Here is a 26274-nt window from a genome sequence, read left to right as displayed (position 1 = left end):
TATCAAAAACTTAAGTGATGGAACAAAAAAACATGTTTTAAAATTTTCAAAAATCAGAAGGCTAACTAAGAGAAAAAAATCAACAGATGACACAGCTAGAATAGACTATCCAGTGGGTGGGGTTGGGATCCACGATGATTCAGCGACCGTTCGAAAGTCGACGACGCGGTCCAACAGTCGCTTTCTTCGATGGGCGGAGGAGCGGTCTGACATAGGGTAGAATGATAGCGTACAACATGTCGGGTCCCTTGGGCATCAAGCCCAGTTTGGACGGTTCGCATGTATCAAATTTGGTCAATTCGGTTTAAAGACTCTTTCCTTAATTGACCATGTTTAAGAATGTTAAGGATCTATTAGATTTTAGTATCTCTATCATTTTTATCTTCACGCTCTTTAGAATATAATCTTAAAGACATAGAGAAAAATAATAATCATAGGTAAAAATTTAGAGAGACAATAAATATAAACAAGTGTATCACTAAATATGAATATAGACGAGTCGGCTCTATTTATATATATGTCAAACTTTTTAAAGTTAATTTCAAACATTAATGCAATTAAGTTTAATTTTAAGTTTAAATTTATTTGTATGGTCTTATAAATTCATTAAGTTGATAGTTGCAACAATATTAATATAATATACTGAACTTTAAATTCAAACTCATAATCCATCACTTTTAAATTATCTGATTGTGATAAACATGTTTCATATTTGTGTATAATGAATGATAAACATCTTTAATCAGATAATATTATTTTAACATATCTTAATCAAATATTTCATAGGTCAAACTTGGATAATTCACATAATATCTTAATTCTTTTGCAATTATAATCTGATTTATGTCTCAAATAAAAAAACTTAATGTGAACCAACACCTTTAAATTCATAAAAATTATATACATTATTGTGTCAAAATCACCAGACATGTTTTATATTTGATTTATAGCACTTGTTGATAATTGATATACTTCTTGAAGTGATTTAACAGAAATAAACGAACTAATAATAATTTGTCTTGCCATTGCAAAAGAATGGTAGGAATCAATCTCCATGATTCCAAAATGTAACAGTAGCTAATGTATTAAGAGGTTAAATTAATATCTATAATAATAAATCTAATATCCAAACAATGGTTGCCCCCAACCCAAGTTACACTTTTCAAATAAAACTGGAAACTTTTGTTACCAACTTTGTATATAGAAGCAATAGCTTCAAGTTTTTGAAGTAACTCCCATGGAGGCTTCAGGAATAGCTTCAAGTTTCATCTAGCCAGAGGATCCGCAAAAATAATAACGCATTTCATTGTGTGTCTGAATCTGACTTTTTGCTTAATGCGGCTAGCTCGCTCTCCTGCTCTTCCTTCAGATGCGTCTGCGCGGTTGAATTCACTATCTTGATGAAGAAGTTCATGAGCATGAGCCATACCACAGTATTCCAGATTGAAGTAAAAGAAAAATCCCACTTTTTCCCCTGAAGGTGACAATATTTTTTCAGAAAAATGAGATATTTGTCGAAAAATAAACAAGAGCTTTTGAGGCTTAAATTAAGTAATCAGTAGTTCTGAGTAATTCAACATTTACACATTACGCTGCATTTAATCGGTACCTGTGTATTAGGAGAAACTGGTTGAGGTGCTTTCAGATACTTAGCTTTCATTGCATGGAGATTAGCAACCAGTTTAGGCAAAACGGATGCGAAAACTGGTACATGGCTGAGAACCCGGATAAATTCAGTCTCTATCCAGTCGAGAAGTTGATTATTGCAAACTGAGATGATGAATACCGTCTGCAAAAAAGAATATTACGTATACGGCCAATCAAAACTAATGCTCCTTCAGTTAAGCTTTTGGCACAAACAGAATTCTAACCGATCCAAATTGAACCAGGTGAACCCGTTTCACGAGGTAAAAGCAAACGAAAGCGCAAAAAAAAAGGATAAAATAGGAGGTAAATGACCAAACCTATACATACCTGTATGTGAGTTTTAATAACTGCCTTTCCAATCAAGGTTGCAAGGAAAAAATTCCAAAAGGGAACTCCGAATTGCCCACACATGATGCCGGCAAGGTCAAATAGGGGATTTGGCACCTGAAATATATATTCAGTATTGCAAAAATTGGTCAAGCACTATGATGCAAACATGAACAGCGGAATGAAGAAAGGAGAAAAGTGTATACTGGAATGAAGAGTTAAGTGTATGGATACTAACCGAAGCAAGCACTAGAATGGTAAAGAAGTTTAAATGCTGTGTGTGAGAAAAAAACCAGCACTTGATTTGATTCAAGACTCCTTTATCTTCACTATCTAACTCTTCCATGCCATCCACTTTGCTCCCAGACAAGCGCGCTACATGAATGATTTGATTAGAATTAGAATCATGTACAAACCAATTCCTAAACAAACTAATAAGGACAAAATTAGGGGAAATGAACTAAGGGTGAAATCATGTTCTTAGAAAAAGAAGGCTGTTTTTGGTTTTGAAAATCTCAGGAAACATTCTTAGTACTCTCTAGCTCCAACCCTAGACGTGACCAAACTCTTTTTTTTTTGTTTCGTGCAGTAGTTATTCACACATTCACATTACCTAATTTACTTCAAAACTGTCTAATGGATCCAAACTTTCTAACAATCATGTTATTTTCATAACCAAGCCTCAAGACTAACTTCATAATTCCTTTCAAAGTACGCTATACAACATGGTGCATTATTTCAAAACCTCGTGAAAAATGTAAAACTCCATGAGATTCAAAACAATAACATGATCCTTGGAGTTGATCATAATCATTTATTTGTGTTAAAAAGTGTGATTGGGCCTAACTCGTCCCTACAAAACCGGCTTGTACGGGGAGGAGGATTTTCCCCACTTATAAACACATGTTCAAGTCATATATTGTCTGATGTGGGACTCTTAACACGCACACCCTCACACCCAGGGCTGGACAACTGGAGCATGAAAATAAATGGTGGGTGACTTGATAGAAGGTCGCCCACCGAATCTTAAACAAGGCTCTTGATACCATGCTAAAAAATGTGGCTGGGCCTAACTCATCTCTACAAAACCGGCTTATAGGATAAGGGTTGCCCCCACTTATAAGTGTATCCAAACACTAATTTAAGTATTCATGTTGGGAGATAAGATCAAATAAGCTATTCCATACACCTCATTGATAAATAACAGAAATGAGTTTCAGAATACTGCACCATCATAGTATAGAAGCAAGTAAAAATACAAGACAGAGGTGAAAAGTAATAATAAAATATTCCAAAGGCAATCATTTTTTTTTCTGAATAATAATGTGCTACCAAAATCAAGCTATCATGACAACTTAATAATGACCATGTTATGATCGATAAAATAGTATATGATAAACTAGCATACCTGCTCTGGAGATAAAGTAAGGAGGAAGCTCCCCTATAGCCGTTCCCAAACCCCATAGAACAGCCTCCATCTGAACTTGAGGCAAAATGCTGCTAAGTGGAACCCGAGAACCATACTCTGACTGGAATAATGGCGGCCCAAACTGCGAACAATTTTTATCAAGCCAAGAAGGACCTCTTTTTAACTGTATTGTATCATACGGAGCACTTTTCAAATCAACTCGGCCACATTGCATTGCTTTTATTGTAAATAGTGCTATGTGGGGACCCAAATATAGAACAAATGTGTGCAAACCAGATCCTGAATCAAATAAAATGGTAAGAGAATAATTTACCTACATACACACACACATAAATAAAAGAGGGAAAATGCAAACTTAATGACAACGACTACAAGGCATATGATGAAGATGGTGGAAGAAAAACGATTGGAATGTCCCTAAAATTTCTAGTATAAAACATTCATTGTAAAAATAACTCCTTTACTTCTAGGTCAAATCACACAAGAGTCCCTTCCGCAATACTGAAAAGTACAAGTTATTTTGGCGCACGCCTATTGTACTTACCAAGACCAATTGAAGACGCAACCCCAAGGGCCACCCACCACAGTCCAAAGCGGAAATATTCAAGAAACTCCTCCAGATGCTGCAAAAAGAACAAGCATTTATAGACTCGAAGTGAGTGTGTAAACAAAATTACCAAAACTATCTGGAAAAATAAGGTATGATTAAATGAGTGTGTAGTAAGGTAGAAGTATAGCTTTAAAAAAATGATCCAGGACATAACAGTTTTCACAATTAAAAGAAATTTCATCCTCATAAGCTTAATCTTGTGACAACAATAACATTAAATACCAATGTGAACACTTAGGCTGGTTACAAGTTTTCTACTATTACTGCATTTTGCACATTTAAGAGGGCTTGAATTTCTAGATTAGATTACCAAGGTAGTATTGCATATTATATCCTAAACTAGTAAACAACAATAGAAATAACTTGTTTCCAATGGAATGCGTTTTGGCACAGAACAAATTTACATAAGATACCAACTGAATACATAAAACTACCTTCTCATGCAGGCAACCCTGGGTCATCAGCACTACGCCGAGAGTCCCAACCAAAACACTGAAAAGCAGAAGCCATCCCCCTTTTGCCAATAAGTACAACATTGTTTTCTTAATGTATTGAATAACTGCCAATGTGGAGTATTTCAATGTTTTGAAAGGTTGTGTGGTTAGAGTCAAATTTTCTAGCTCCATTTTGTGCTTTTCATGAAGCCCTACAAAATAAAGACATGTCAATCAACCTATTTTTTTTACTTTTAGGAGAATTTTTCAAACATAATGGCAAGCCAAGTTTGCAAATAGATTTACTTATAGCAAACTCTACGCTTTATCTTAAGTCTAATAGCTATCATATCATAACTTGTTTATGTTCAAATAGTCAATTATCTTTGAATCTTATCTAGAAATTCAACTTCTCCTTTGTGATGAAACATAGTAACAGCTTCTATAACCCATATAAACTAATTTAACCATAACATAGCCTATCATGATATGTGTAGCGTCATCACACCCCCTCACGCTCGGGACTCAGTGAGGCCAAGGCGTGGACGATGCGGGAAGCCTAACAAGTGATCTAGGATAGACTCTGATACCATCTTAGAATGTGTGGGTTAGGCCTAACTCATTCCTACAAAACCGGTTTGTAAGGTGAGGATTGTCCCCCTCTTACAAACACAACACAGGCTAGGCTATATATCTAAGCAATGTGGGATTAAATTCACCCCTTCAAACCCAAAACAATGAAGGTGTTGGAGGCTGCAATGAATGCAAGCCAAATGTCGCAATTTAGACGACTAGGGACAGACCGCAATAAAGACGGAAATTCCAACACAGACCCTCACGCTCGGGCCTCAATGAAGCCGAAGCATGGACGATTTGGGCGACTTGGGGCGGACCGCAATGAAGACGGAAATTCCAACAATTATCCATGCATATGTCTATCCGGTGTCTAGAGACAGTGTATGTGCTTCATAGGTCATGATAAATATACTCCTTTGGATTTAGATTTGGGAGGAATACAATACTTCAAATTAAGGTTAAACTGAGAGTCGGATACATCAAAAAAACTAGAAAGTGGGCACTTTCCAATAACCCTGACAAAATAAAAACTACCTTCCATCGCATACATAAAATAACCATCCATTCAAAATCAAACCAAGTCATAATCCAATCTAATAGCTATCTATATAATACACATCCAATTTCACAGATCCAAAACTAATGAAATTCCACACCCAACAAAATCATCAATGAGTGAATGCTAAAACACTGATTATAAGAAGAAAAAAACAAAACAAAACAAAAAAACAAACCTGAGATTGACATATGAATGTGCCCAGAAGAAGACGGTGATAAATTTTCAGAACCCATTATTACTCACATGCTAAAGATCAAATTTTTTATCTTGGGTATGCAATCAATCAATAAAACAATAACCTTTGAGTACTTTGTTTCACGTTTTGCGGCTATCGGAAACGGTGAAAGACAAGAATGTTTGAGACAGAAGCATGAGTTTAAAGAAAACAGAGAGAATTGAAATTGCAATTCACAGATCTAAAAAAATTGCAACTTATTTGAGAGAAACCTTAGCGTAAAGATCGGGGCTGGGAAATTTTAAATCACCTATAAGATGATTTTGATTTTGATGTGACATTAAATAAAATTGTGTACGTTAGTGGAGATTAATTAATCTGTTTTATGAGAAATATATGCAATATTACGTCTAAACTAATCTGAAAAACCGTAACAAACAGTGGCACGTAAGTTATAGATAATCATCGTTCATCAAATGTTTCATATATGGAAAAAATATTTGTTAGGTATGTAAATTTCTTAAGGAATGTTTGGATTTTTAAAACAACAACATTGTTTAGATATTTGAGGATAGAATAGAGTGAGTTTGTTATTGTATTTAATTTAAATGTATAAAAATAAGTGAAGTGAGATGTGATTTATTTCGGCATGCTCTGCTTCATTATATCCTTTTTCTTATCCATTCAAGTAATGAGAAATAACTTTATTTTATTTTATTCCAATTTACTTCATTAATTCAAATATGTAAGTTAGTTTGAAAGAATAATTTTTGCAATTTCTTAGAATAATTTAATTTTAAAAAATCCACTAAAATAAATAAAAATTAATTATTATTAATTTAAATTTGATCCTACTATTTAAAAAAATGAAATATTAACCTCTAATTAAATAACATTTTTTGCCATTTTTTTATGAGCTTTGATCCTCTATTCTATATTTTGTTTATTTTGTGTTTAATTTAGTTGACAGCCTCTAAATTTATAAATTTAATTTTTATGTTATATTGTGAGAACAATTTTAATGGTTTGTCGTTCTTTTAATGAAGTGTTGTATATTAAAAAAGAAATATTATCAAAAGGATGGGACAAAAAATGGTTGTAAGCACCCTTATGGTTGTAAGCACCATCACAATTACACTTAATTCAACCAATGATGGGAGGATGCCAAATGACTTCGAAGATTTTTGGGGCTCTAGGGGGTTTAATAATAATGTTGAAAGCCTTCAGAAGCTTGAAGTTAGAAAAAGAACATTAGAATTGGAAGTTGAAATGTGAGCAGTAATGTGAAGTTGAATTTTTACTATTTGAATGGTGTGTTTAATATTGGGCTTACAATTGTTGAATCTCTCATTATTTCTAGCCTCCCATAATCTATACAAAATGAAAATAGAGGCAGCAATGAGGAGCATGAAGCCCTGATTAGATCTTCCTGTGGAGCAAAAAAATCCACTAAGTCTCTAAGACATCAGGGCCGAAACGCAACTGAGCCATGTTAGAGAATCAGTACTAGACTTTCTTTGAGAAAGGGCAATCAAAAAAAAGATGTTGTGATGTTTCATTCGAGCTTCTGCAAAGGCTACAGATGGATACAACATTACAGCCCCTGATCTTAAGGTTCTCATCAGTAGCCAGCTTGTTTAGCATCAAATTCCAGATAAAAGTAAATTTAGAGGGAGGGATGTCCTATCTCTAGATAGCCTTAGTCCAGTCAAAAGGAGAAGATGGAGCTTTGAACTTGTAAGCATCTTGAAAAGATAAGGTTCCAAAAGTACAAAGAGACCATATGATCATATCATCCATATCTAAGTTCCCAAGAAGTTTTTGGCTAAGCCTTAGCTCCAAGAAAGGGAATAAATCTGACCAAATAGTGGGAATCAACCAGGCTCTATCACTGATGAAATCATAGATTTTAGAGCTGGTAGATATACCATGAAGCTGCAGGAACTTCATAGAGGTGCTTATAACAAGAGGAGATCTGCACCAACTATCAAGCCAAAAGTTAATGTTGGAACCATTGCCAAAAATCCAAGCACTGTGTTAATTTATAATGATCCATCCAAATTTAATAAAAGACCAAATGGAGGAGAAATATGATGCTTTATAGTGCCAAGGTTTTTCATGACCCTGGCTCTTAGAATTACAGCCCACGACTCAACACTGGTCCCGAGATCCCAAACCATCTTTATATTTGCTGCCTCATTAAGCCTTAAAAGATATCGTAGACCTAACCCTCCATGATACTTAGGCTTGCACATCTTATGCCAAGTTGCCACACAAAGCTTTTTCTTGATAATAGAACCAGTCCAGATGAAGTTCCTTGCTGCCTTCTCTATATCCTTTAAAATAGCAGTAGTTGGCCATGAGTAAACTGATATGGTGTGAGTGAGCATTCCTTCAATAATGGATTTGACCAAGCAAACTCTCCCTACCATGGACAGACTAAAACCTTTCTAATCATACATCTTAGCCATAATTATGTCAACAATAGGCCTGAAATGAGGAGCTTTGGGTTTACCTTTGAACAGAGGCACCCCAATATACATAAAAGGTAAAGAACCTTTAGAGAAACCAGTTTTGCTTAGAAAGGTTTGAATCTTGGAGCTGTTGATAGAGCCAAAGAAAATTGAGGACTTGGAAGTATTCACCAGCTGATTAGAAACCAAGAAGTACCTTTTAAAAAGAGAGACCGACACTTCAATATTGGAGAGTTTAACTTTACAAAAGATGAGGATGTCATCCGCATACATGACATGAAAGTGAATAAAGAGGTTGCTGCTACTTTTGATGAGCTTGAGATCTCCATCAAGAGCAAGCTTTGAGAGGCTTCTGCTAAGGACCTCTTCAGCAAGGCAGAACAGAAGAGAGGAGAAGGGATCTCCTTGCCTAACCCCTCTTTTGCAGGTGAAAAAATATTTAGATGCACCATTGATGGAGATCGAAAGATAGGCAGAGGAAAGGATATTATGGATCCAGTTATAGAAAACAAGATTAAATCCAAACTTTTGCATAACATAAATCAGGAAATTCCAGTTTGTAGTATCAAAAGGCTTGGTGTTGTCCACTTTGAGAGCAATATTGCCACCAAAAAAATTGTTGTGCGGGTGATTTATGGCTTCAGAAGATGTGTAGATGCAATCCTTAATACATCTCCCTTTAATAAAAACCTCTTTGCTTTGTAGAGATTAAAGATGGCATGAATAAAGCAAGCCTATCAACCAAAATCTTAGTGATTATCTTGAATTTAAAGTTGGCAAGAGCAATTGGTCTAAAAGACTCCATATAATCAACATCCTTGTATTTAGGCAGCAGAATGATGTTCTTGGAGTTGTATTTGGGTAAAATCCAACCAGAATTGAAAAATTGAATGATTACTCCAATAAACTCTTTCTTGATTATGGACCGATAGGTGTGATAAAACATCACATCAAATCCATGAGGATCGGCGGCACTATCCTTATTCATATTAAAAACAACTTTCTTAATTTCTTCTTAAAAAGGAATGTCAGTAAAAAAATTGTTCATGTTAGTATCCACGAGGCAAAGGATTACCTCATCGACCATGAAGAATCATCATGAGAAATACGTGCAATGTGTAATCTTATATTTGTTCATATAAGTACGTTTATGTCTTTAAATTTAACTTCAAAATGGAGCGAGGAACTAAAATATTTCAAAAAAAAATAAAATTGAGAGATAAAAAACTATTTATTAAAACTATTTTTTAGTCAATAACGCTAAGTTGATTTTACTTGGCAATTTTGAACTAGATTACTCTCAATTTCCATTTGGAGAAGTATACTTAGAATTTCTCAAAGCCCATATACGTTCTTGTGAGATTTTAGATGTATTTTTTGGTTTTCTGTTTAATTTATTTTTAATGATTAAATAATTCATTATTTAATATTTTTATAGAGTAAATCGATAATTTTAATTCAGTTATTTTTAAAATTAATTAATTATTAATAAATTTAGTTCAATTTTTTTAGAAATTAATTAATTTTTTAGCATTGGTCCAATATAAAAAGATTACATTAATGCATGTGACTAAACTTTATAAAGACTCATTTTACTTGTAAATAAAACTACGATATTTTGTTGACAAACAAAACTCATATGTTAGTATTTTCAATTCAAGAAATTACAAGATCCACATCTTCTAGAACCGTTTCAAGAAGTGTGACGGCTTAATCAATTTATGTTGCATTGGTGATAAAGCAAAGAAAGTGGAATTGCTTGCAAGCAAGAGAGTCTAATCGGTGTTTATGCCAATAGAACTAATTCATAAAAATTCATTTTCTCATAAGCAACACAGTAAAGGATTGAATCCATAAAGGAAACATATGCTATGATCTCATCTAGAAAACACCTTAAAAGTGGTTTCATCACTACAATTAGAATCAATCAAAAGATGCAGCTGGGGAACAATTTGGACAAACACATGTTTCTTTTATTCTTGTAACAATCATTCAGGTAACAACACACAATTAAGAAGCCTAAAGTTCTGAAGATAACGTATAAGTAACCATTGCAGTTTTAATGCTTCCTAGGTTGATAGTTTCTAGGTGCTATCATCATGGATGTATCTTGCAGTTTCCTGAGTTGAAAATACTAACATATGGGTTTTATTTGTCAACAAAGTCCCACATTATTCTGTTTGCAATTATAAAACTTAAGCCACACATATGCTATTGAAATCTTGTATATCGGATCAAAGCTAAAAGGAAAAGGTGGGCATAAGGCCCAATATTATTGTTTTAAAATGATACACCCGGTCTCATTTATAAGAAAAGATTCTCTTTTTTAGATATATTAAATAAATAATGTATCTAGACAACATAATTAAATATTTATTAATTTACAAATATAATTAAAATCATTAATTTATTTAATAAAAATATTTAATAATAAATTATTTAATCATTACAAGTCATTAAAAATATTTTTTTTATCATAATCGTCACAGTCACATATGAAAAAAAATGGAGGGGAGACCAACAAAATTCTAAGAGAAGTGAAGTTGAGAGAAAAAAAACTTGGTTTTGTAATAGATGGATCAAAAAAGTTAAAAACACCTAAAAAAATAAGACAATTTCTTTATAGACCCCCTGTGGGGATAACCCCTGCTGAAAACCCCAAAATACCCCTGCTTCGGAGATGCATCTCCGAAGTTTTTTTTCTAGATTTCGGAGATGCATCTCCGAAAACACCTATGTTGTGGAAAATGGAGAGTGGTCTAAGAAGTTGTCGGTTTTAGAACTAAGCGGTGAGGATTAGTTCGGAGCATTTCAGATTTTACCGAATATTTTTTGTTTGTAATGACCGGATGTGTGTATTTTTTGTATGTATTGTCGTTTAAAATATAAAATCAAACTGATTCAATACATATAATATATATATATATATATATATATATATATATATATATATATATATATATATATATATATATATATATATATATATATATATATATATATATTTAATATTGTCATTGTTTATGTTATGTTCATTACATGTGGTTGTATTGGTTCAATTTGTGCTATTTGTCAAAACAGACTGCACACATCAAAAATCAATTTTATGTTCTGTCTCTGCTAAATTCGGAAGTATATTTCTGAAAATTTAATGCTTCAGGGCTGTTTTCGGAAGTGCATTTCTGAAACATCCACTGAAAGCAAGATAAGGTTTGTTGGGTCATTATTACTCCAATAAGTCTATAAATAACACACCATATATTTTCATCAACATCAACTCACAAACAGCAATGACACAAATCAACCCTCGCCTAGTTTTTGTCTACTTCAACAGTGGTTACCCGATGCCGTTTCAATTTCGCTTCTCGTGCGACACGCCATTCGCGGAATTGATAACGTCGATTAACTCTCTCTTTCAATACCCAAAAAATCATAAGGTTGTCAAGATTGAGTATCGCTCGCCTTCGCTTAACGACGAGGGATACGTTCAATTCACCCCATTTGAAGTCAAGAACGACGAAGATTTAGCGGTTTTGTGGACAACTTTCGATCGATTTTCTTCGAAGGGTCCGATCGAGTTGGATGCAAAACGTTATCAAAATGTTGACTCATCCTTAACTATCCATGTTTAACAATATGTAACTTTAATTTCATGTTATGTGATGTTTGTAATTTTGATGTTTTATGATAAATCAAAGCTTTGTTTGTTTGTTTTTTGTATTCTGTATCAGACAAGATTTCAGAAGTGCATCTCCGAAATATTCCAAGGGGGTGAATTCGGAAGTGCATCTCCGAAGTCACCTTTTTTTGGGAAAAAAACTATATTTCAGAAATACATCTCCGAAATCACCTTTTTTTCAACAAAAAAAAAGGTGTTTTCGGAAGTGCACATCCGAAACCACCTTTTTTCATAAAAAGGCGACTTCGGAGATGCATTTCTAAAATATAGGGGCATTTTGGGAATTTCGCTGTGAGTATCCAAGAAGGTTGGGGGGTCCGTAAAGAAATTGTCAAAAATAAGGGAACCAAAAGTGCATTTAAGCCAAGATTTTATTGGAAATTGTTCTTCCAGCCCTTAATTGAAGAGTCACTTTTAAAAAAATCTAAAAATGCCCTTGAAAAGTTAATTTAACTTTCGTACATCTCCTATACACACCAAAACACTTCGTTAGTGAGTCACCTCCATTTTGCCAAAAATTAATATGTATGTTAACTTCCGTAGTATTTCTAGGGCATTTTAAACTCATGATTGTGTGCTAATTTCACAACTCAGTGGATATTACAAAAGTTAACTTATGTATTCATCATTAAGATAAGAAAGTTCCATCTAGGGCGATACTTTTGTTATAAATTTGACATATTTTAATAAACCTTATATAATTCAATCAAATCATACATTGATCATAAAATACAATTAAAATACCATATGTAATTCAATCAAATCATACACTTATGTAATCCAATTAAAATACCATATATTAAGTCAAAATGCAAACAATAGATTAATCACAAAACGCAAACCAAAATACAAATTATTAAAACACAAAGAAAAGGACAAGTATTGGGTATAATTGACCTCTCTGGTTCCTTCTATGCCTCTTGTACATCAATGCATTTTGTGCATCGGCCATCATGGCCTTTATAGTAGCCCTCTTAAAAGTGTCTTCCTGAAACTCTCATCTCTCTCTCTCAATAGCCACGTTATGCTGATATGCAGTCAACACATCAACGACATGATCTGGTCTAGCATGCTTCTCCACTAATATCTCCCGATGAGATGGTCTAGGTGGCTCTCCCTCTACATCCGGTGTCATATAAGGATGTGACACTCTGAAAAACCATTGTATGTAGCTGAATACAGTACTCCGTGGCTAAGAAGATGACATACTATGTACATCCTCTAGGACCAAATGATCAAGGTACTCCAAAAATATCTCATCATTACTGCGATAAAATTTAGGAGTAGTAGCAACGGTGGTTGCTCTAGAAATACCCTACAGATACTCGAACTGGTTAATGACTCACTCATATATATGTCGATACATTAGTCGTGACTCACAAGCCATCCATATGGATTAAAAGAATATCTCATCAAAAGGGTGTGTCTCATGGTGATCATCGTACGGTTTGAAGTTTATATCATCTGCTACGATGTATTCAAAATAAACTTTGAACAGCTCGGTGATCTGATTTCCTCTGAGTGTAATGAAGGAGTAAGCATGTGGCAAAGCCTCATCATACTCATCAATATTTTCCCAACCAGAGAGGTGTAGAGAGAGTTAGAGGATCCATGTCTAAAAATGGTTCAGATGAAATATTAGTAACGGTGTAACACAAGTGTTAGGAAAAATTAGTAACAACAAATATGAAAATGTAATACCGTAAATAAGGTACTGCTTGTTGTCACATGTCTAATCTTCTATAAACAAGCTTCACCTAACTTGAATTAAAGGTAAACTAAAAAAGAGGCTCTCTGGTTGTACTCATTAATTCTCCACAAGTCAATGAAGTGTCTTAGGTAGATGACATTAGCATATCAACATAGTATGCACTTTTGTCCATGAATATGGACGTGTCAACAAGATATAAGAGGTATGACCTCAATGCACATATTTTATTATGTGTTACATTTGCATAATCACCATCAGTACCAGTTGTGACATTCATATGGTATTTTTATAGCCTGTCCAAAATTCTAAATTTGACGTGATATCCTTTGGTGTCATCCATCTCTTGCTTGGCATCACCAGGGTCAACTCCCAAATATTGCACCATCATGTCCATGCCTCAAGACTACTAAGTCTGGAGTAGTTTAAAAATGCCCCCTGATTGGAAGATGTATAGGGGATGACACATCATCAAGTGTGATGGAAATATCACTGATTGGAAGATAAAATAAAGAAGTCTCTGAGTGTCATCTCTGGATGAAAACAGAAAACAAACTATGGTTGATAAAATTATACTAATTCCTGGATAAATCTTGCAGCCTAGATAGGTGTATAATGTTATGAAACTATGGTTCTTTAGACTGCAGAAGCTTATCTTTCTACTGTGGTTGATACATTTCAATGACTCATTGTGCTGTAAAAAATGCATCAACGTCTGAAAGTTCAAATCTCATAACACATATATTTGAAAGAATAAATACATATTTATTTTAGTACATTAGTTGACTTTCTTAATGATTGCATCTTTCTTTTGTTGGGATATTTTGGGTTTTTGGTTTGGGGATTTCGTGTAGAGTGAGGAAGGAGAGTGTTGTAGAAGGAAGGAATGAGAAAATATGTGATGCAAGAGAAGGGTTACGATACAATAGCTATTTATAGTGATACCTTCTAGACTTTTTAAGCATGTGGGTCGAGAGATTTTGATGAGCACATCATGCTATCCAAAAATCAATTCCCGAATTGCCATATTTAGGTATTTTAATCGATTAAATTAGTCGATAGAATATCTCATTTTTCCAGCTTTTGATATGATTTCCATCAATGCTTGGATCTGATCTTCCATGCACTTTAAACTGATTTGGATTCAGTTAGAAACTATGTTTTGCCCACTTTTAATCGATTAGCCTAATTGATTAAATTACTTCAAACAGGCCTCCTAAGTGTTTTGGTTTGTTTCTTGGGCCTTGTTGCCTTCACTACATATTTTTTATACCCATAATCTTAAAGACACTTGAACAAACTTATTTTTATGGGTTAGAAATAATTGAACTAAAAATAACAAAATCTTAAAAAAATGAAAGCGTTAAAAAAAATTATTTTAAGGGGTTAATCAGATTAAATGATTATTTCAACCTTAAAATAATTTTACTTGTATCAAGAAAAATTCTTGATAAAATTTCCTTAGGGAAAAACACTTTAATAGTGTATTCTTCTCCACACATTGTTGGATGCGAGAGTTGGTAAACAAATACATAAATAAGTCCATTACAAAGTTATTTAATTTATTGATCATCACAGATCATAAATTGAGAAATTCTCAAATGGTGTTGCTTTGATCATAATTGTTGACATTTGCCATTGTCGTTTATCCTCATAATCAAAGACTTGAAAGTGTATACTTCTGCTTTGTACGACTTCTTCAAATTTCCTGCAAAACAAGTAAATATATTATTCTGATCTTTCTTTCTATATCCTATCTTCTTTGTAGGGTACTTTTGAGCATATGTTATCTTCTTCGTTGGAAGATGATTCTTTATATTTCTCCTCAATGTTGAAATCTTTTCTTCTTTGTTCAACTAACTGAAGAACTTCTTTATCTTTTTGTTGTTCTTTGAACATGAGGACTCATTGATTAACTAGAACGTGATATGATATGAGTGATTATTTTCTAGTTTAGTCTTTTGATTCGACCAGATTCTATGATATCCTTCTCTCTTGATTTTCCTGAAATTCATGAAGGTTTCTATCAATAGATTTAAGAGTTAGAAACATTTCTCATTCTTAATGCTTAAGATAAATGTTAGTAACAAAAATTTTAAGAAAAGAATTTCTTCGCCTCATGTGTTCATACCCTCTGGCTTGATACTAGGAAAATTTTCATATATATTTTCCAAAGTATCCTACATTTTCTTGGCGGTAAAACAAAATCTATCTTTGGTAAAAGAAAATTTTCCACTCCTTCATCATTTATTTGACGAGTAGGGTAAAACAGACTGTTGAATAAGTTTAAAAACAAAAAGATTTAATTTTGAAGAAAAATCATGTACATAAAAGAAGGAATAAATTTTCAAAAGGTGCTGGTGAATTTTGAAAAAGAATCTTGTGTCGGAAGTCATCTTCCTCCTAAGACAATTAGTCCTTTAAATAGAAGTTAGGCTCTGATGCCACCAGTTTGACTTGAGACTTCACACACAAGAGGGGTGTGAATTGTGTAACACCCCATTTTCTACCCGGTAATTATATTAAAATGGGGTGTTACATTAGTGGTATCAGAGCAGGTCCGTCCGGCCAGAGTCGTCTAATTATTGTTTATCCCTTTGTACGCGACAAGTGTGTACAACACTGTCGGTACTTGTTGATTTTGATTTCTTGTTGCAGGAGTGAGTTTGAAACTAAGTGGGGGAGAATTTCGTATGTGTTTGGTGTTGAATAGGTTGCTGAGGATGATGAGGTGAGATTGTATAACCAGATGTAAGCGAGTGGTAGCTGTTGCTACTTTGTAAGATGTTGTTTCAAGATATTGCTAAAATGGTTGGCAAGTTAGTAAGGATTATGTTGCGATCGTATTGGAAGATTGAGGTATAAGTATTGGATTTAAACCGTGATCGGGTTGTCGTTTGATCGAAGGATTAGATGTGAAGGATGCGTTAAGTATGGTGATGTCATATAGATTTTCGAGGACGAAAATATTCTAAGTGGGGGAGAGTTGTAACACCCGGAAATTTATTTAATTATTTAAATAAATTATTCAAGGAATTAATATGGAAATTCGATCGAAGTTGGATTTATTAGTAATATTATAAGATGAGGAATTGGATTATTTAGTCGGTTAATCGAAGAATTATTAAAGCTGAATTTTTGGTTGAAGAAAATAGTATTAGTAATAATATTATTTAATTTGGATTAGTTGTGGTGTGGTGTGTATAGCAATATGGGGTGTTACAAATTGTGTGGTTTGGAAAAATATGGTTTTGAAAACTTTGAAGACTTTTCGAGATTTAAAATTGGAGTTTGAAAAAAAAAATCTAATTCTAAGCAGCGGAATATAGAAATAAAGTGTGGAAAATAAAAGAGTTAAGGAAAGAAGAAAAACACTGAGAATTATAGAGGGTCGGTCAAATCAAAAGGACATACCCCTTTCACCAAGAACTAATCTTGAGAGTTTCCATTATATAATTGAGAGCTTTTAGTAGGTGAAGCTTACGAACCCCCCTTATACAAGGAAATGGTGGTTATCCTACAATCATGATAATACAAGACAGAAGATATGATCGTTTGAGTCTTCTCCATTGAAATACTGAGAATGAAGTGGCCAAGCTTCCTTCTCAATGGTATATTGAAGCGGTAAGTCTTCTCTCCACAAAATATTTTAGTTCAATTTGGTTTAAAAGGATAACCAATAAACTCTTATAGTTTTAAATGGGCTAACTATGAATCTAATAGTAAGTTCATCAATATCGAGAAACTTCATCCTTCAAATGAATAAGACTTTTTAATAGCCTTAAGGGAAGTTCAACAATATTAACGATCTTCAACCTAAATAAATATCAGGAATTGATCACACAATCCCCAACCAAAGTTTTTAAACGAGTTTAGCTTTGGACCACTATATCCATTCAGAAGGATAAAGTAGGAGGAATTAACTTGCCACCCCCTGAATTATACCTGACACCCCCTATTTTGCATGCTTTTATCATTATATCTTTGCCTAAAGTTACCAAATTTCAAAGTTTATGAGTTTTTACTGGAAATTTCAAAATTATACAGAAAATTTTGAAAAAATATCGGGAATTTTGAAATTTTCATGAGTTTTTATTAGAAATTTCAAAATTATACCAGAAATTTTGAACAAATGCCACAAATTTCCATGAGTTTTTACTAGAAATTTCAAAACTATACCGAAATTTATGAAAAAAATACCAAAAATTTCGAAATTTCCGATAAAAACTCATAAAAAATTTACCACCAATTTCGAAATGTGTGCGTTTTCACCAAAATTTTGAATAAAAACTCTTGTGTTTTTTACCAAAATTTTCGAAATACATGTTTCTGGAAATTTTGAATGAACTTCCAGAAATTTTGTTCGACCATTTTGTTCTTTTTTTATGAGGGGCATTTTTTCCATTATAAAAATATTGGGGGGTGACAGGTTAAATCCTCATAAAGTAGATAGCTACCTGTGTATTATTTTTTTTCTTATTAATATTTCTGGAGGCTAAATTACTGGAAATTTCTTATAGCACCCTATATACCCAAGAAACACCCTATGCATTCCGAAAAAGCGCCTCAATCTTTGAAGATGCATCGCCAGATGCACCTTTTTTTGGTGAATGTAAGTTTATTTTGGAGATGCATATCTTTAAATGTTTTGGAGATGCATTTTCGAAATATATGCAAACATTTCCACAACTTATTTTTCAATGATTCTCATATGAACACTATAAAATGTAAAGTGTCATAACATTTTCTCAAATTCGACTATAATAACGATATCAATACAACGACTTATATATATATATATATATATATATATATATATATAACCAAGACTACAAAATGTATCAAGAGTATCAAGAGTTACACCAAAGTCGATAATAAAATACAACCCAAAATATATGAGTGTACAAATGCCAAGACTACTGCGTATGTCGGAATATGAGTCGTCCCCGCACTCTCCCCGCATTCTTGCGCTGCCTCCTATACTACAGAGTCTCCCAAGCCTCCGCCATGATGACATCTATAACACCCTCACCTCAGAGCCATCAAGAAGGAGTCATCCAATAATACTCGTATGCCCAGTCTCCATGATACGACGACACCTAGGCAAGACATCATGAGCATGATTGGCCCTAGCATGCTCATCCTCTAGAATTTCCTAATGAGTTGGCATAGGTGGGTGTCCTTGAGAATCTTGAACCAAATATGGATGGTACACCTAGAAAAACCATCGGATGTAATCGTCCATGTAGCTCCAGTCGTTCGGTGTTATGGTACACCGTGTCTCATTTGGTACCAGATAATTTTCATAATCACCAAACATGACATCCATATCCATGTGCTTTATCAGGGAAAGAGCAGACACGACAAGATTCTTGGGAATATACTACATATAGCTGAAGTAACGTATGACACGCCCAAGCATATGAGGAGCCGTCTTGCGCAACCCACAAGTCAATCATCCTGAGCATAAGACAATGTCGTCAAATGGAATCGTCACACGGTGGTCGACGTAAGAATGAAAATGTATATCAACAAAGACCAAATGGTCAATATACACCCTAAACGGCTCAGTCGCCTGGTTCCCTCTTAGCGGGTCAAATGCAAAAGTACGCGGCTTATCTTCAATATAAGCAGGATCAAGTGACCAACCGGAGATGCGTGGAAAGTGGTGTAGGATCCAAGACTGAAAAAACAAGAATCATTAGTTAGTAACGGTGTTGCAATAATTAACAAAATCAATAAAAAATCAAGAAATGTTACCGTAAAAAATATGATGTCGGTCATCTGCTTCGTCTTCCACCTACAACCTTTAGATAATTTACAGTACAAGTAGACCAAACAAGCGGGTTGGAAAGAAGCATGATGTGCAACCCTGCCGTGTCTAAGTAGAAGGAGCCTGAGATGCTTGACTATTTTCTCTCCTAAACGAAGCATGATGTGCAACTCTGTCGTGTCTCAACTTGGATTGTCTGTCATCCCTAACTCCTGTAAAAGGACAAAACAAACGTTACACAATGACTCCTATTCAAATAAAGGAAAATAATGCATACAGACTTATATTGGAGATGCATCTCCGATTTTAATGTAAACACTGAAATTTTTTGAAGATGCATCTCCGAAAATTCCTACAACCTCATTCAGCGTCAATGGCGGTTTGCAGGGTTTTAGGACCTCAAAAAATATCATTGATCATCAAAACAATATAACTAAGACATTCTACTGTAGTTCTAAGCTAGCAAACACTTAAAAACTTTCAATTTTCTAACCTAAAACTCTAATTCTATACTATTTTACATTAACTCAAAAAAGTTCAAAAAAGAACTTACAAATTCTCTCAAAAACTTGATTCTTGATGCTTGAATAGTGATGTTTGATAAAGCTCGATTGTTGTTTGATGATTTTTGATGAAATTCCGCACAACGGGGTTGGAGAGTGTTATAAGAAAATGGGTTTTGAAATGAGTATCTGAAGTGAGGAAGGGGAAGGGACGGTGGCGCGTATTTGAGACAATACCGTCCAGAGATACATCTACGTAAGAATGTCAGAGATGTATCTCTGGAATATTCCTGCGTGACATTTGGTCTTAAGGCAACACATGCACTGAAGTTGAGGTGGATCCGGAGATGCAACTACAAAAATATTACGTAAATATATCTCCGAATAATTTCTTTCACTGATTTAAGGTCTTGTTCAAGAATGTGGACATTTTGGTATCAGTATCTGTGCGAACGTACGAGTATTACCCATGCGAACTCCACACGAGTATAATAGTAGTTTTTGAAACAAAGAGAGTATAATTTCAAAATGGTAAGAGGTGTTGGGAGCATAATAACATAGAAGGAAAGTGAGATGATGATATTTCCTCTTCCATAATCCCCACCCTACCCAACCACTAAGATGATGTTTATTGGACCAATTGATTCATGGTTATATGGGCAGGCAGCATGAGCAACATCACGCTGATGCCAACCTTACATCAACAAAACAAAACAAACATTGGGTCCCACACACAAAGTGAAGTTGTCGAATGCAACATAAGTAAGAAAAAGGGAACAGTTAGAATGGTTAAAATAGGAGTAAATATGTTGAGTTAGCGTTTGAATTATGATGATGGTGATAGTGATGATGAATAGGCACGCGCAGATACAAAGAGAATATACATGATTGTATCCAATGCACGCTCTTGTTATTTTTCTCACAAAAACATAACCACCAAGATTTTATTTTCTCACATTTTCCAACACCAACAATGAACCACATTTTATGGTAATTGTTGTCACACACACTCCCATTACATAATAATACAAAATCACTTGATATCTTGCGTGACAAATTGATGCATTAGAATCATTACGTATCATCATGCATACCATCACTACGTGCCTGCCTTCGCAGTTTCGCATGCCTAACCTAATCCCATATGTACACAACTTCCACGCTGTACAATAACTCTTTATTAACTTGAAAAGTTAGCCAATGTTATCATCTTTCAAGAGTATTTACACTCACTTAACCTTTCAATCGGCCGAGCGAACATTGTTTGATTTCGTCGACCAGTAGTATTTGTACTCGCTTAACCTTCAATCGGTTGAGCGAGCATTGATATTAGATTGTCTATATGCCAATCTTGACTAATAGATTATTTATTATATATTTTTAGATGTTAAAAATAACTAATTAAAATTGACTTTTACTATCTAATATCTATTATATACTATACATCCATGTATTAGCATTATTATTGTATACTAGTTCATTGAACTTTAGTAGTGCAAAGTAGTAAATCCTGATTAACAATATAATAATGTCTCAAGGAAATAAATCTATCTTATATACCCCACAAATTAAGTTTTTTAGACTATTTTTTTTCCATATACATGGAAAAACAATGCTCTTGCTCTGCGCTAATTAGATATGGTGCTCTTACTAATTACAGACAAATGCTAATCATTGTGTTTAAAGCACTAGTAGACAGGTTGTTAAGAGAATTCGAAGAAATTAATTTAAGATAACATGCGGAGTCACATTCAACGCGTTTGGAGTATTGGTAACCGTTTGATCATAATCAGACAGTTCAGATTCAAACATGATATTTTAAAAAAGCTAATTTACTTTTCTTTAAAATCATTTGATCAAAATCAAAGGGGAGTGAATCCTATTTCATAAGATACAGGGTTAACTAGGGAGGGTATGGTATATGATAAATGATAATGATATCAATATAAAAAAATTATGCACGCAGAGGTTATGTTATGTTATGTTGTGTGTATACATTGTACTTTACGAAACCCAATGAGGATTTTATACCTTTTTTCATGTCTCAAAACACTTCCACTTTCCTAGATTTCCCACCTTTCAATTATTACTTTTTCCTTCTTATATTCTCCTCTTCCTTCTCTCATTTCTCATATCCATTCCATTCATAACACACTTCTCTTGTCTTCTTTCACATTCTCTTGTTCTTATTCTCAAAGGAAAAAATGGGTGAACTAGCTTACTCAAATGGCATTAATGGAGGAAGTGACAAAAGCCATTCACCTCCTAATGGTTATAGGAAGAGCTGCTGGTATGAAGAAGAGATTGAAGAGAATCTTAGATGGTGTTTTGCCCTCAATAGGTACCATATATTATTACACTGTCTTCATGTTCATGTTCATGTTGTTTGTTTTACTTAATCACTACTAGTAGTTTAGAAGGTTCATGAAAAGATAATACAGCCAAGGACACAAGAAGGTTCTTTTCCATTGTGTTTGAGTGAGACAGGAATAAAATATTAGTCTGCAAATAATAGTATACAGTTTCTTGTCTCCGAAAATTTGGAGATTTTCTGTTTCTTAAGCTATAAAAGATAAACAATGTAGTAAAAGTTATATGCTCTTTTTGCCTTTGGTTATGAAAAAGTTAAGCACTATGTTTTGTTTTATAATCATTTTACCTTTTTTGTTCTCTGTTTTTATGGTGGGTCTGCAGCATCTTGCATACAGGAGCTAGTCAGTATCAAGACATTGCATTGTTGGACACAAAGCCATTTGGCAAGGTAAGTTCTTAAATAGAACTACAACAGAAAGTTACCTTAACTTACAAGAAAAATATAGTTAAATTAAACCAGCTACTTAATAATCTACTATATATTATATACTTTTGCAGGCATTAGTACTCGATGGAAAGCTTCAGAGTGCAGAAACAGATGAATTTATCTACCATGAATGTCTTGTTCATCCAGCTCTTCTTCACCATCCTATGTACTTACTTTACTCTTAATTTAATTAACTGTCATCTTGCAAAGTTTAAAATAGAATTTAACATTTATTTTTCATTATCTAATTTTAATTCTATATTGTAGGCCAAAAAATGTTTTTATTATGGGTGGAGGAGAAGGGTCTACTGCAAGGGAACTTCTCAGGCACAAGACCATAGACAAAGTTGTAATGTGTGACATTGATGAGGTAAGTTAACTTTCGTTTTTTCTTCTTTCAATCGTAAGTGATTTAAAACTAACGTGTTAATGTGATGGAAGCAGGAAGTGGTGGAGTTTTGCAAATCATACCTAGTTGTAAACAAGGAAGCTTTCCATGATTCGAGACTTGAAGTCGTCATCAATGACGCAAGGTCACTTAGTTATTTTTGCTACTAAGATTAATCTGATATTGCAGACATTATGATAACAATCGGTTCTAAAATTTATACTTGTGATGTTGCAGGGCTGAACTAGAAGGCAAAGAAGAGAGGTATGATATAATAGTTGGAGATTTGGCTGATCCAATAGAAGGAGGTCCTTGCTATAAGCTTTACACTAAAGACTTCTATGAACTCAGTCTCAAGCCAAAACTGAAGAAAGGTGGAATATTTGTGACACAGGTAAAGTAGTGGACTATATAGTATAGTTGTGTCGATACTATGTATTAAAAACTTGCTTAAGCAAAAGAAACAGAATTCATGATTAGAAATTGTTCTTGTTATTCCTATAATGCAGGCAGGGCCTGCTGGAATATTCAGCCACACAGAAGTTTTCTCATGTATTTACAACACCTTGAGACAAGTTTTCAAGTGTAAGTATTTGTTTAAGTAAAGTTATTATAATTCTAATCAAAGCTCTAATTAAGTCAAATTAAATTAACCTTATTTTTTCATGTTTGCAGATGTGGTGCCTTATTCAGCTCATATCCCATCTTATGCTGATATTTGGGGATGGGTCATGGTAAGTTTATAAATAATTGATGATCAAATTTCCATGTTTTGACAAGTTCTTAATACTGAATTTAAGTATTCTATGTAATTTTTTCTCCTTGATCTATAACAGGCTTCAGATTCTCCATTGGATCTTAGTGCTGAAGAACTAGACATCAGAATGAGACAGAGGATTAACGGAGAGAATAGATATCTCGATGGAAAAACATTTTTGTCATCCTCAACTTTGAGCAAAGCTGTTCGTAATTCGTAAGTAAAAGACTCACAAACTTAAGACTCTTGTAGTTGTTGTTGACGTTGTCATCAAAATTTGTTCTATAATTCTCATTTGATTTCGAACGACACTATTGTGCAGACTAATCAATGAAACTCATGTATACACGGAGGGATCAGCTAGGTTCATATATGGTCATGGCAAGAATGCATAACTTAGCTTCAAATAGTAAAACAAAAAAGACACACAATGCAAGTTAACAAAGGCTTTCAAGATATTTCTTTCATTATTATATGTATTATTTCCTTTCTGAAGTTCACTTTTTTTCTTCCTCTTCTATTATCCCTTGGCTTGTACTTTCTTTCACCACTCAAAAGGCTTCTAAGTGTTGTATCAATGAACAATCAATGGTTCCTATCTTGTTTGTGCATCTATTTGCATATGCTCTCTATCTATACCACTAGTCTAATATATTTCAAGCTTCTATCTTGTTTAAGTGATTTTGTTTTTGTTTATTATGGTACATTAGATACTTCATACTTATTTGACCAATATTTTGAACTTGCAACATTCATCATCCTAAACTATGTACATTTTTGTATCCGAGTTTAGCAAAATCATGTTGAGCCAAATATCAATCATCAGAATCAATTCTACACCTCTAGAATCCGTGTCTCCCAAAATGGAAACCAAACATATACTAAAGCAAATCAATATTGATTCCAAAAAGCAAACTATATTTGACAAAGGCAGTTATCATAAAATTAAATACATGTAAAGAGTTTAGCATCATTTCTCACAGAAATAAATGTGATTATAATAAGTACATAACATCATTACATAAGCAATTAAGCAAACACCTTAAGGGTTAGAATAATCATCCCTTAAACATCATAAGGTTGCTTACCAGTAAACTTAACTTCAATTGGGCTAACATTCTTCCCAATAGACCTGAAATTCTGACCAACCCCTTGACGACCTGGATTAACCTTCTCAGGATAAACACCATCCTTAGGATGCAAATATTGAACTTCACCATTAGGAAAAACCCTATAAAACTGATACTTAATCTTGTACTTTGACCTTAATCTAGTTCCCAAAGCCAAACACTGTTCTTTCCTAGCCAGTTTGAGAAGATTAGGACCCTCTCTCATTATAGCTGCGCCACCAGTTGGCATCTCAAAAATCTGTTCTTTAGGTGATTCCCATGTGATGACATAGAATTCTTCAACTTGGGCCTTACGCAATAGTCCACCAGTGCTTCCACCGAAAATTGGAGAAGGTGTGTTTGGGTCTAGCTCAGGTGGGGTGAATCCAACTGGTGCTTCTTTTTTTGTTGCTACATCGGTTGCTACATCGGTTTTGTCTTCTGAGGCAGAGATTTTTGTTGTTCTTGGTGTGAATTTGGTGGGTTTGAGAGAGATGAAGGATAGAGTTGATGGTTGTTTTGATGTTTTTGGAGTTGAGAGTGGGGGTGTGAAGAGAGAGGCTTGTGTTGTCATTGCCATGGTGAATGGATGAATATTGTGATTGTTGGGTGAGTGAGATCAATGGTGATGAATGAATGAATAATATTAGTGCAAAAAATTTGTATGGATTTTTAGCATTTGAATGTGTGGTGTGAGTTTTGGTGTGTGGATAAGGTGATATGGTTTGAACCAATTGGATTTTCTGATTTTGATTCTATGTCTCAATCTCTCACCCAAACCTCTAAAATCTTTTGTCAATTTTTGTCTTGCCTTCTATTTTTAGAAAAAGAAAAATAAGGTTTATATATGTGTTCAATATATGTAAAGATAGTTTTTTTTTTAATGTTTTATTTCTTGCAAACATATGTCATTTAACTTTTTTATTATTGTTTATTTGTTTTAGTTTAAGTAAAATTGATATCTCAAACATAGAATTTTTTTATTATAATAACTAAGTTTTTCAACAAAATTTTTTAATTAACCATCTTTTTTAAATTTTAAATTTATTGATGTTCCAAACAAAAATTACAACGCAAAACACATAGCAACTCTTTTGAACAAATAAGAGGTTTAATCAATTAAATTGACGACTACATTATGCCTAATCAATTAAAGCAATTTTTCTCTACACCCTTATATATTGGAACGCGCCTCTAAAAATTTAAATTTATTCGAAGATACATCTTCGAATGTACCAAATCCTATTTTTTTACAAAAAAATTAATTCGAAGATACATCTCTGAATAAACTTAAGGTTAATTCGGAGATCTATTTCCAAAAATACC

The 26274-nt window shown here is 33.7% G+C and overlaps 3 protein-coding genes across 3 annotated transcripts; 1 reads left to right on the top strand and 2 right to left on the bottom strand.

Annotated features, from left to right (window-relative positions):
- Positions 1-984: 984 nt before the first annotated feature.
- LOC131652610 (vacuole membrane protein KMS1) lies at positions 985-6182 on the bottom strand. Its single transcript, XM_058922520.1, has 8 exons — positions 5758-6182; positions 4448-4659; positions 3948-4026; positions 3383-3682; positions 2213-2349; positions 1975-2091; positions 1610-1789; positions 985-1474 (listed from the first exon to the last, which is right to left on the bottom strand). The coding sequence occupies exons 1-8, from the start codon at positions 5813-5815 to the stop codon at positions 1304-1306; spliced, it is 1254 nt and encodes a 417-aa protein (XP_058778503.1). The 5' UTR covers positions 5816-6182; the 3' UTR covers positions 985-1303.
- A 15745-nt stretch (positions 6183-21927) lies between these two features.
- Positions 21928-24516, top strand: LOC131652608 (thermospermine synthase ACAULIS5-like). The gene is made up of 10 exons (XM_058922518.1): positions 21928-22235; positions 22589-22655; positions 22766-22860; positions 22962-23064; positions 23139-23227; positions 23320-23476; positions 23592-23667; positions 23758-23816; positions 23919-24055; positions 24162-24516. Exons 1-10 carry the CDS (start codon positions 22099-22101, stop codon positions 24232-24234), a joined length of 993 nt encoding a protein of 330 aa, XP_058778501.1. The 5' UTR covers positions 21928-22098; the 3' UTR covers positions 24235-24516.
- Positions 24517-24759: 243 nt separating this feature from the next.
- Positions 24760-25528, bottom strand: LOC131652609 (photosystem I reaction center subunit II, chloroplastic-like). Its single transcript, XM_058922519.1, has one exon. The coding sequence runs from the start codon at positions 25526-25528 to the stop codon at positions 24905-24907; it is 624 nt and encodes a 207-aa protein (XP_058778502.1). The 3' UTR covers positions 24760-24904.
- Positions 25529-26274: the final 746 nt, after the last annotated feature.

This window comes from Vicia villosa, linkage group LG2, assembly GCF_029867415.1.
Source record: "Vicia villosa cultivar HV-30 ecotype Madison, WI linkage group LG2, Vvil1.0, whole genome shotgun sequence".
Taxonomy (NCBI): Eukaryota; Viridiplantae; Streptophyta; class Magnoliopsida; order Fabales; family Fabaceae; genus Vicia; species Vicia villosa.
The sequence above is the reverse complement of the archived record's forward strand: the minus strand, read 5'-3'. Positions and strand labels throughout refer to the sequence as shown.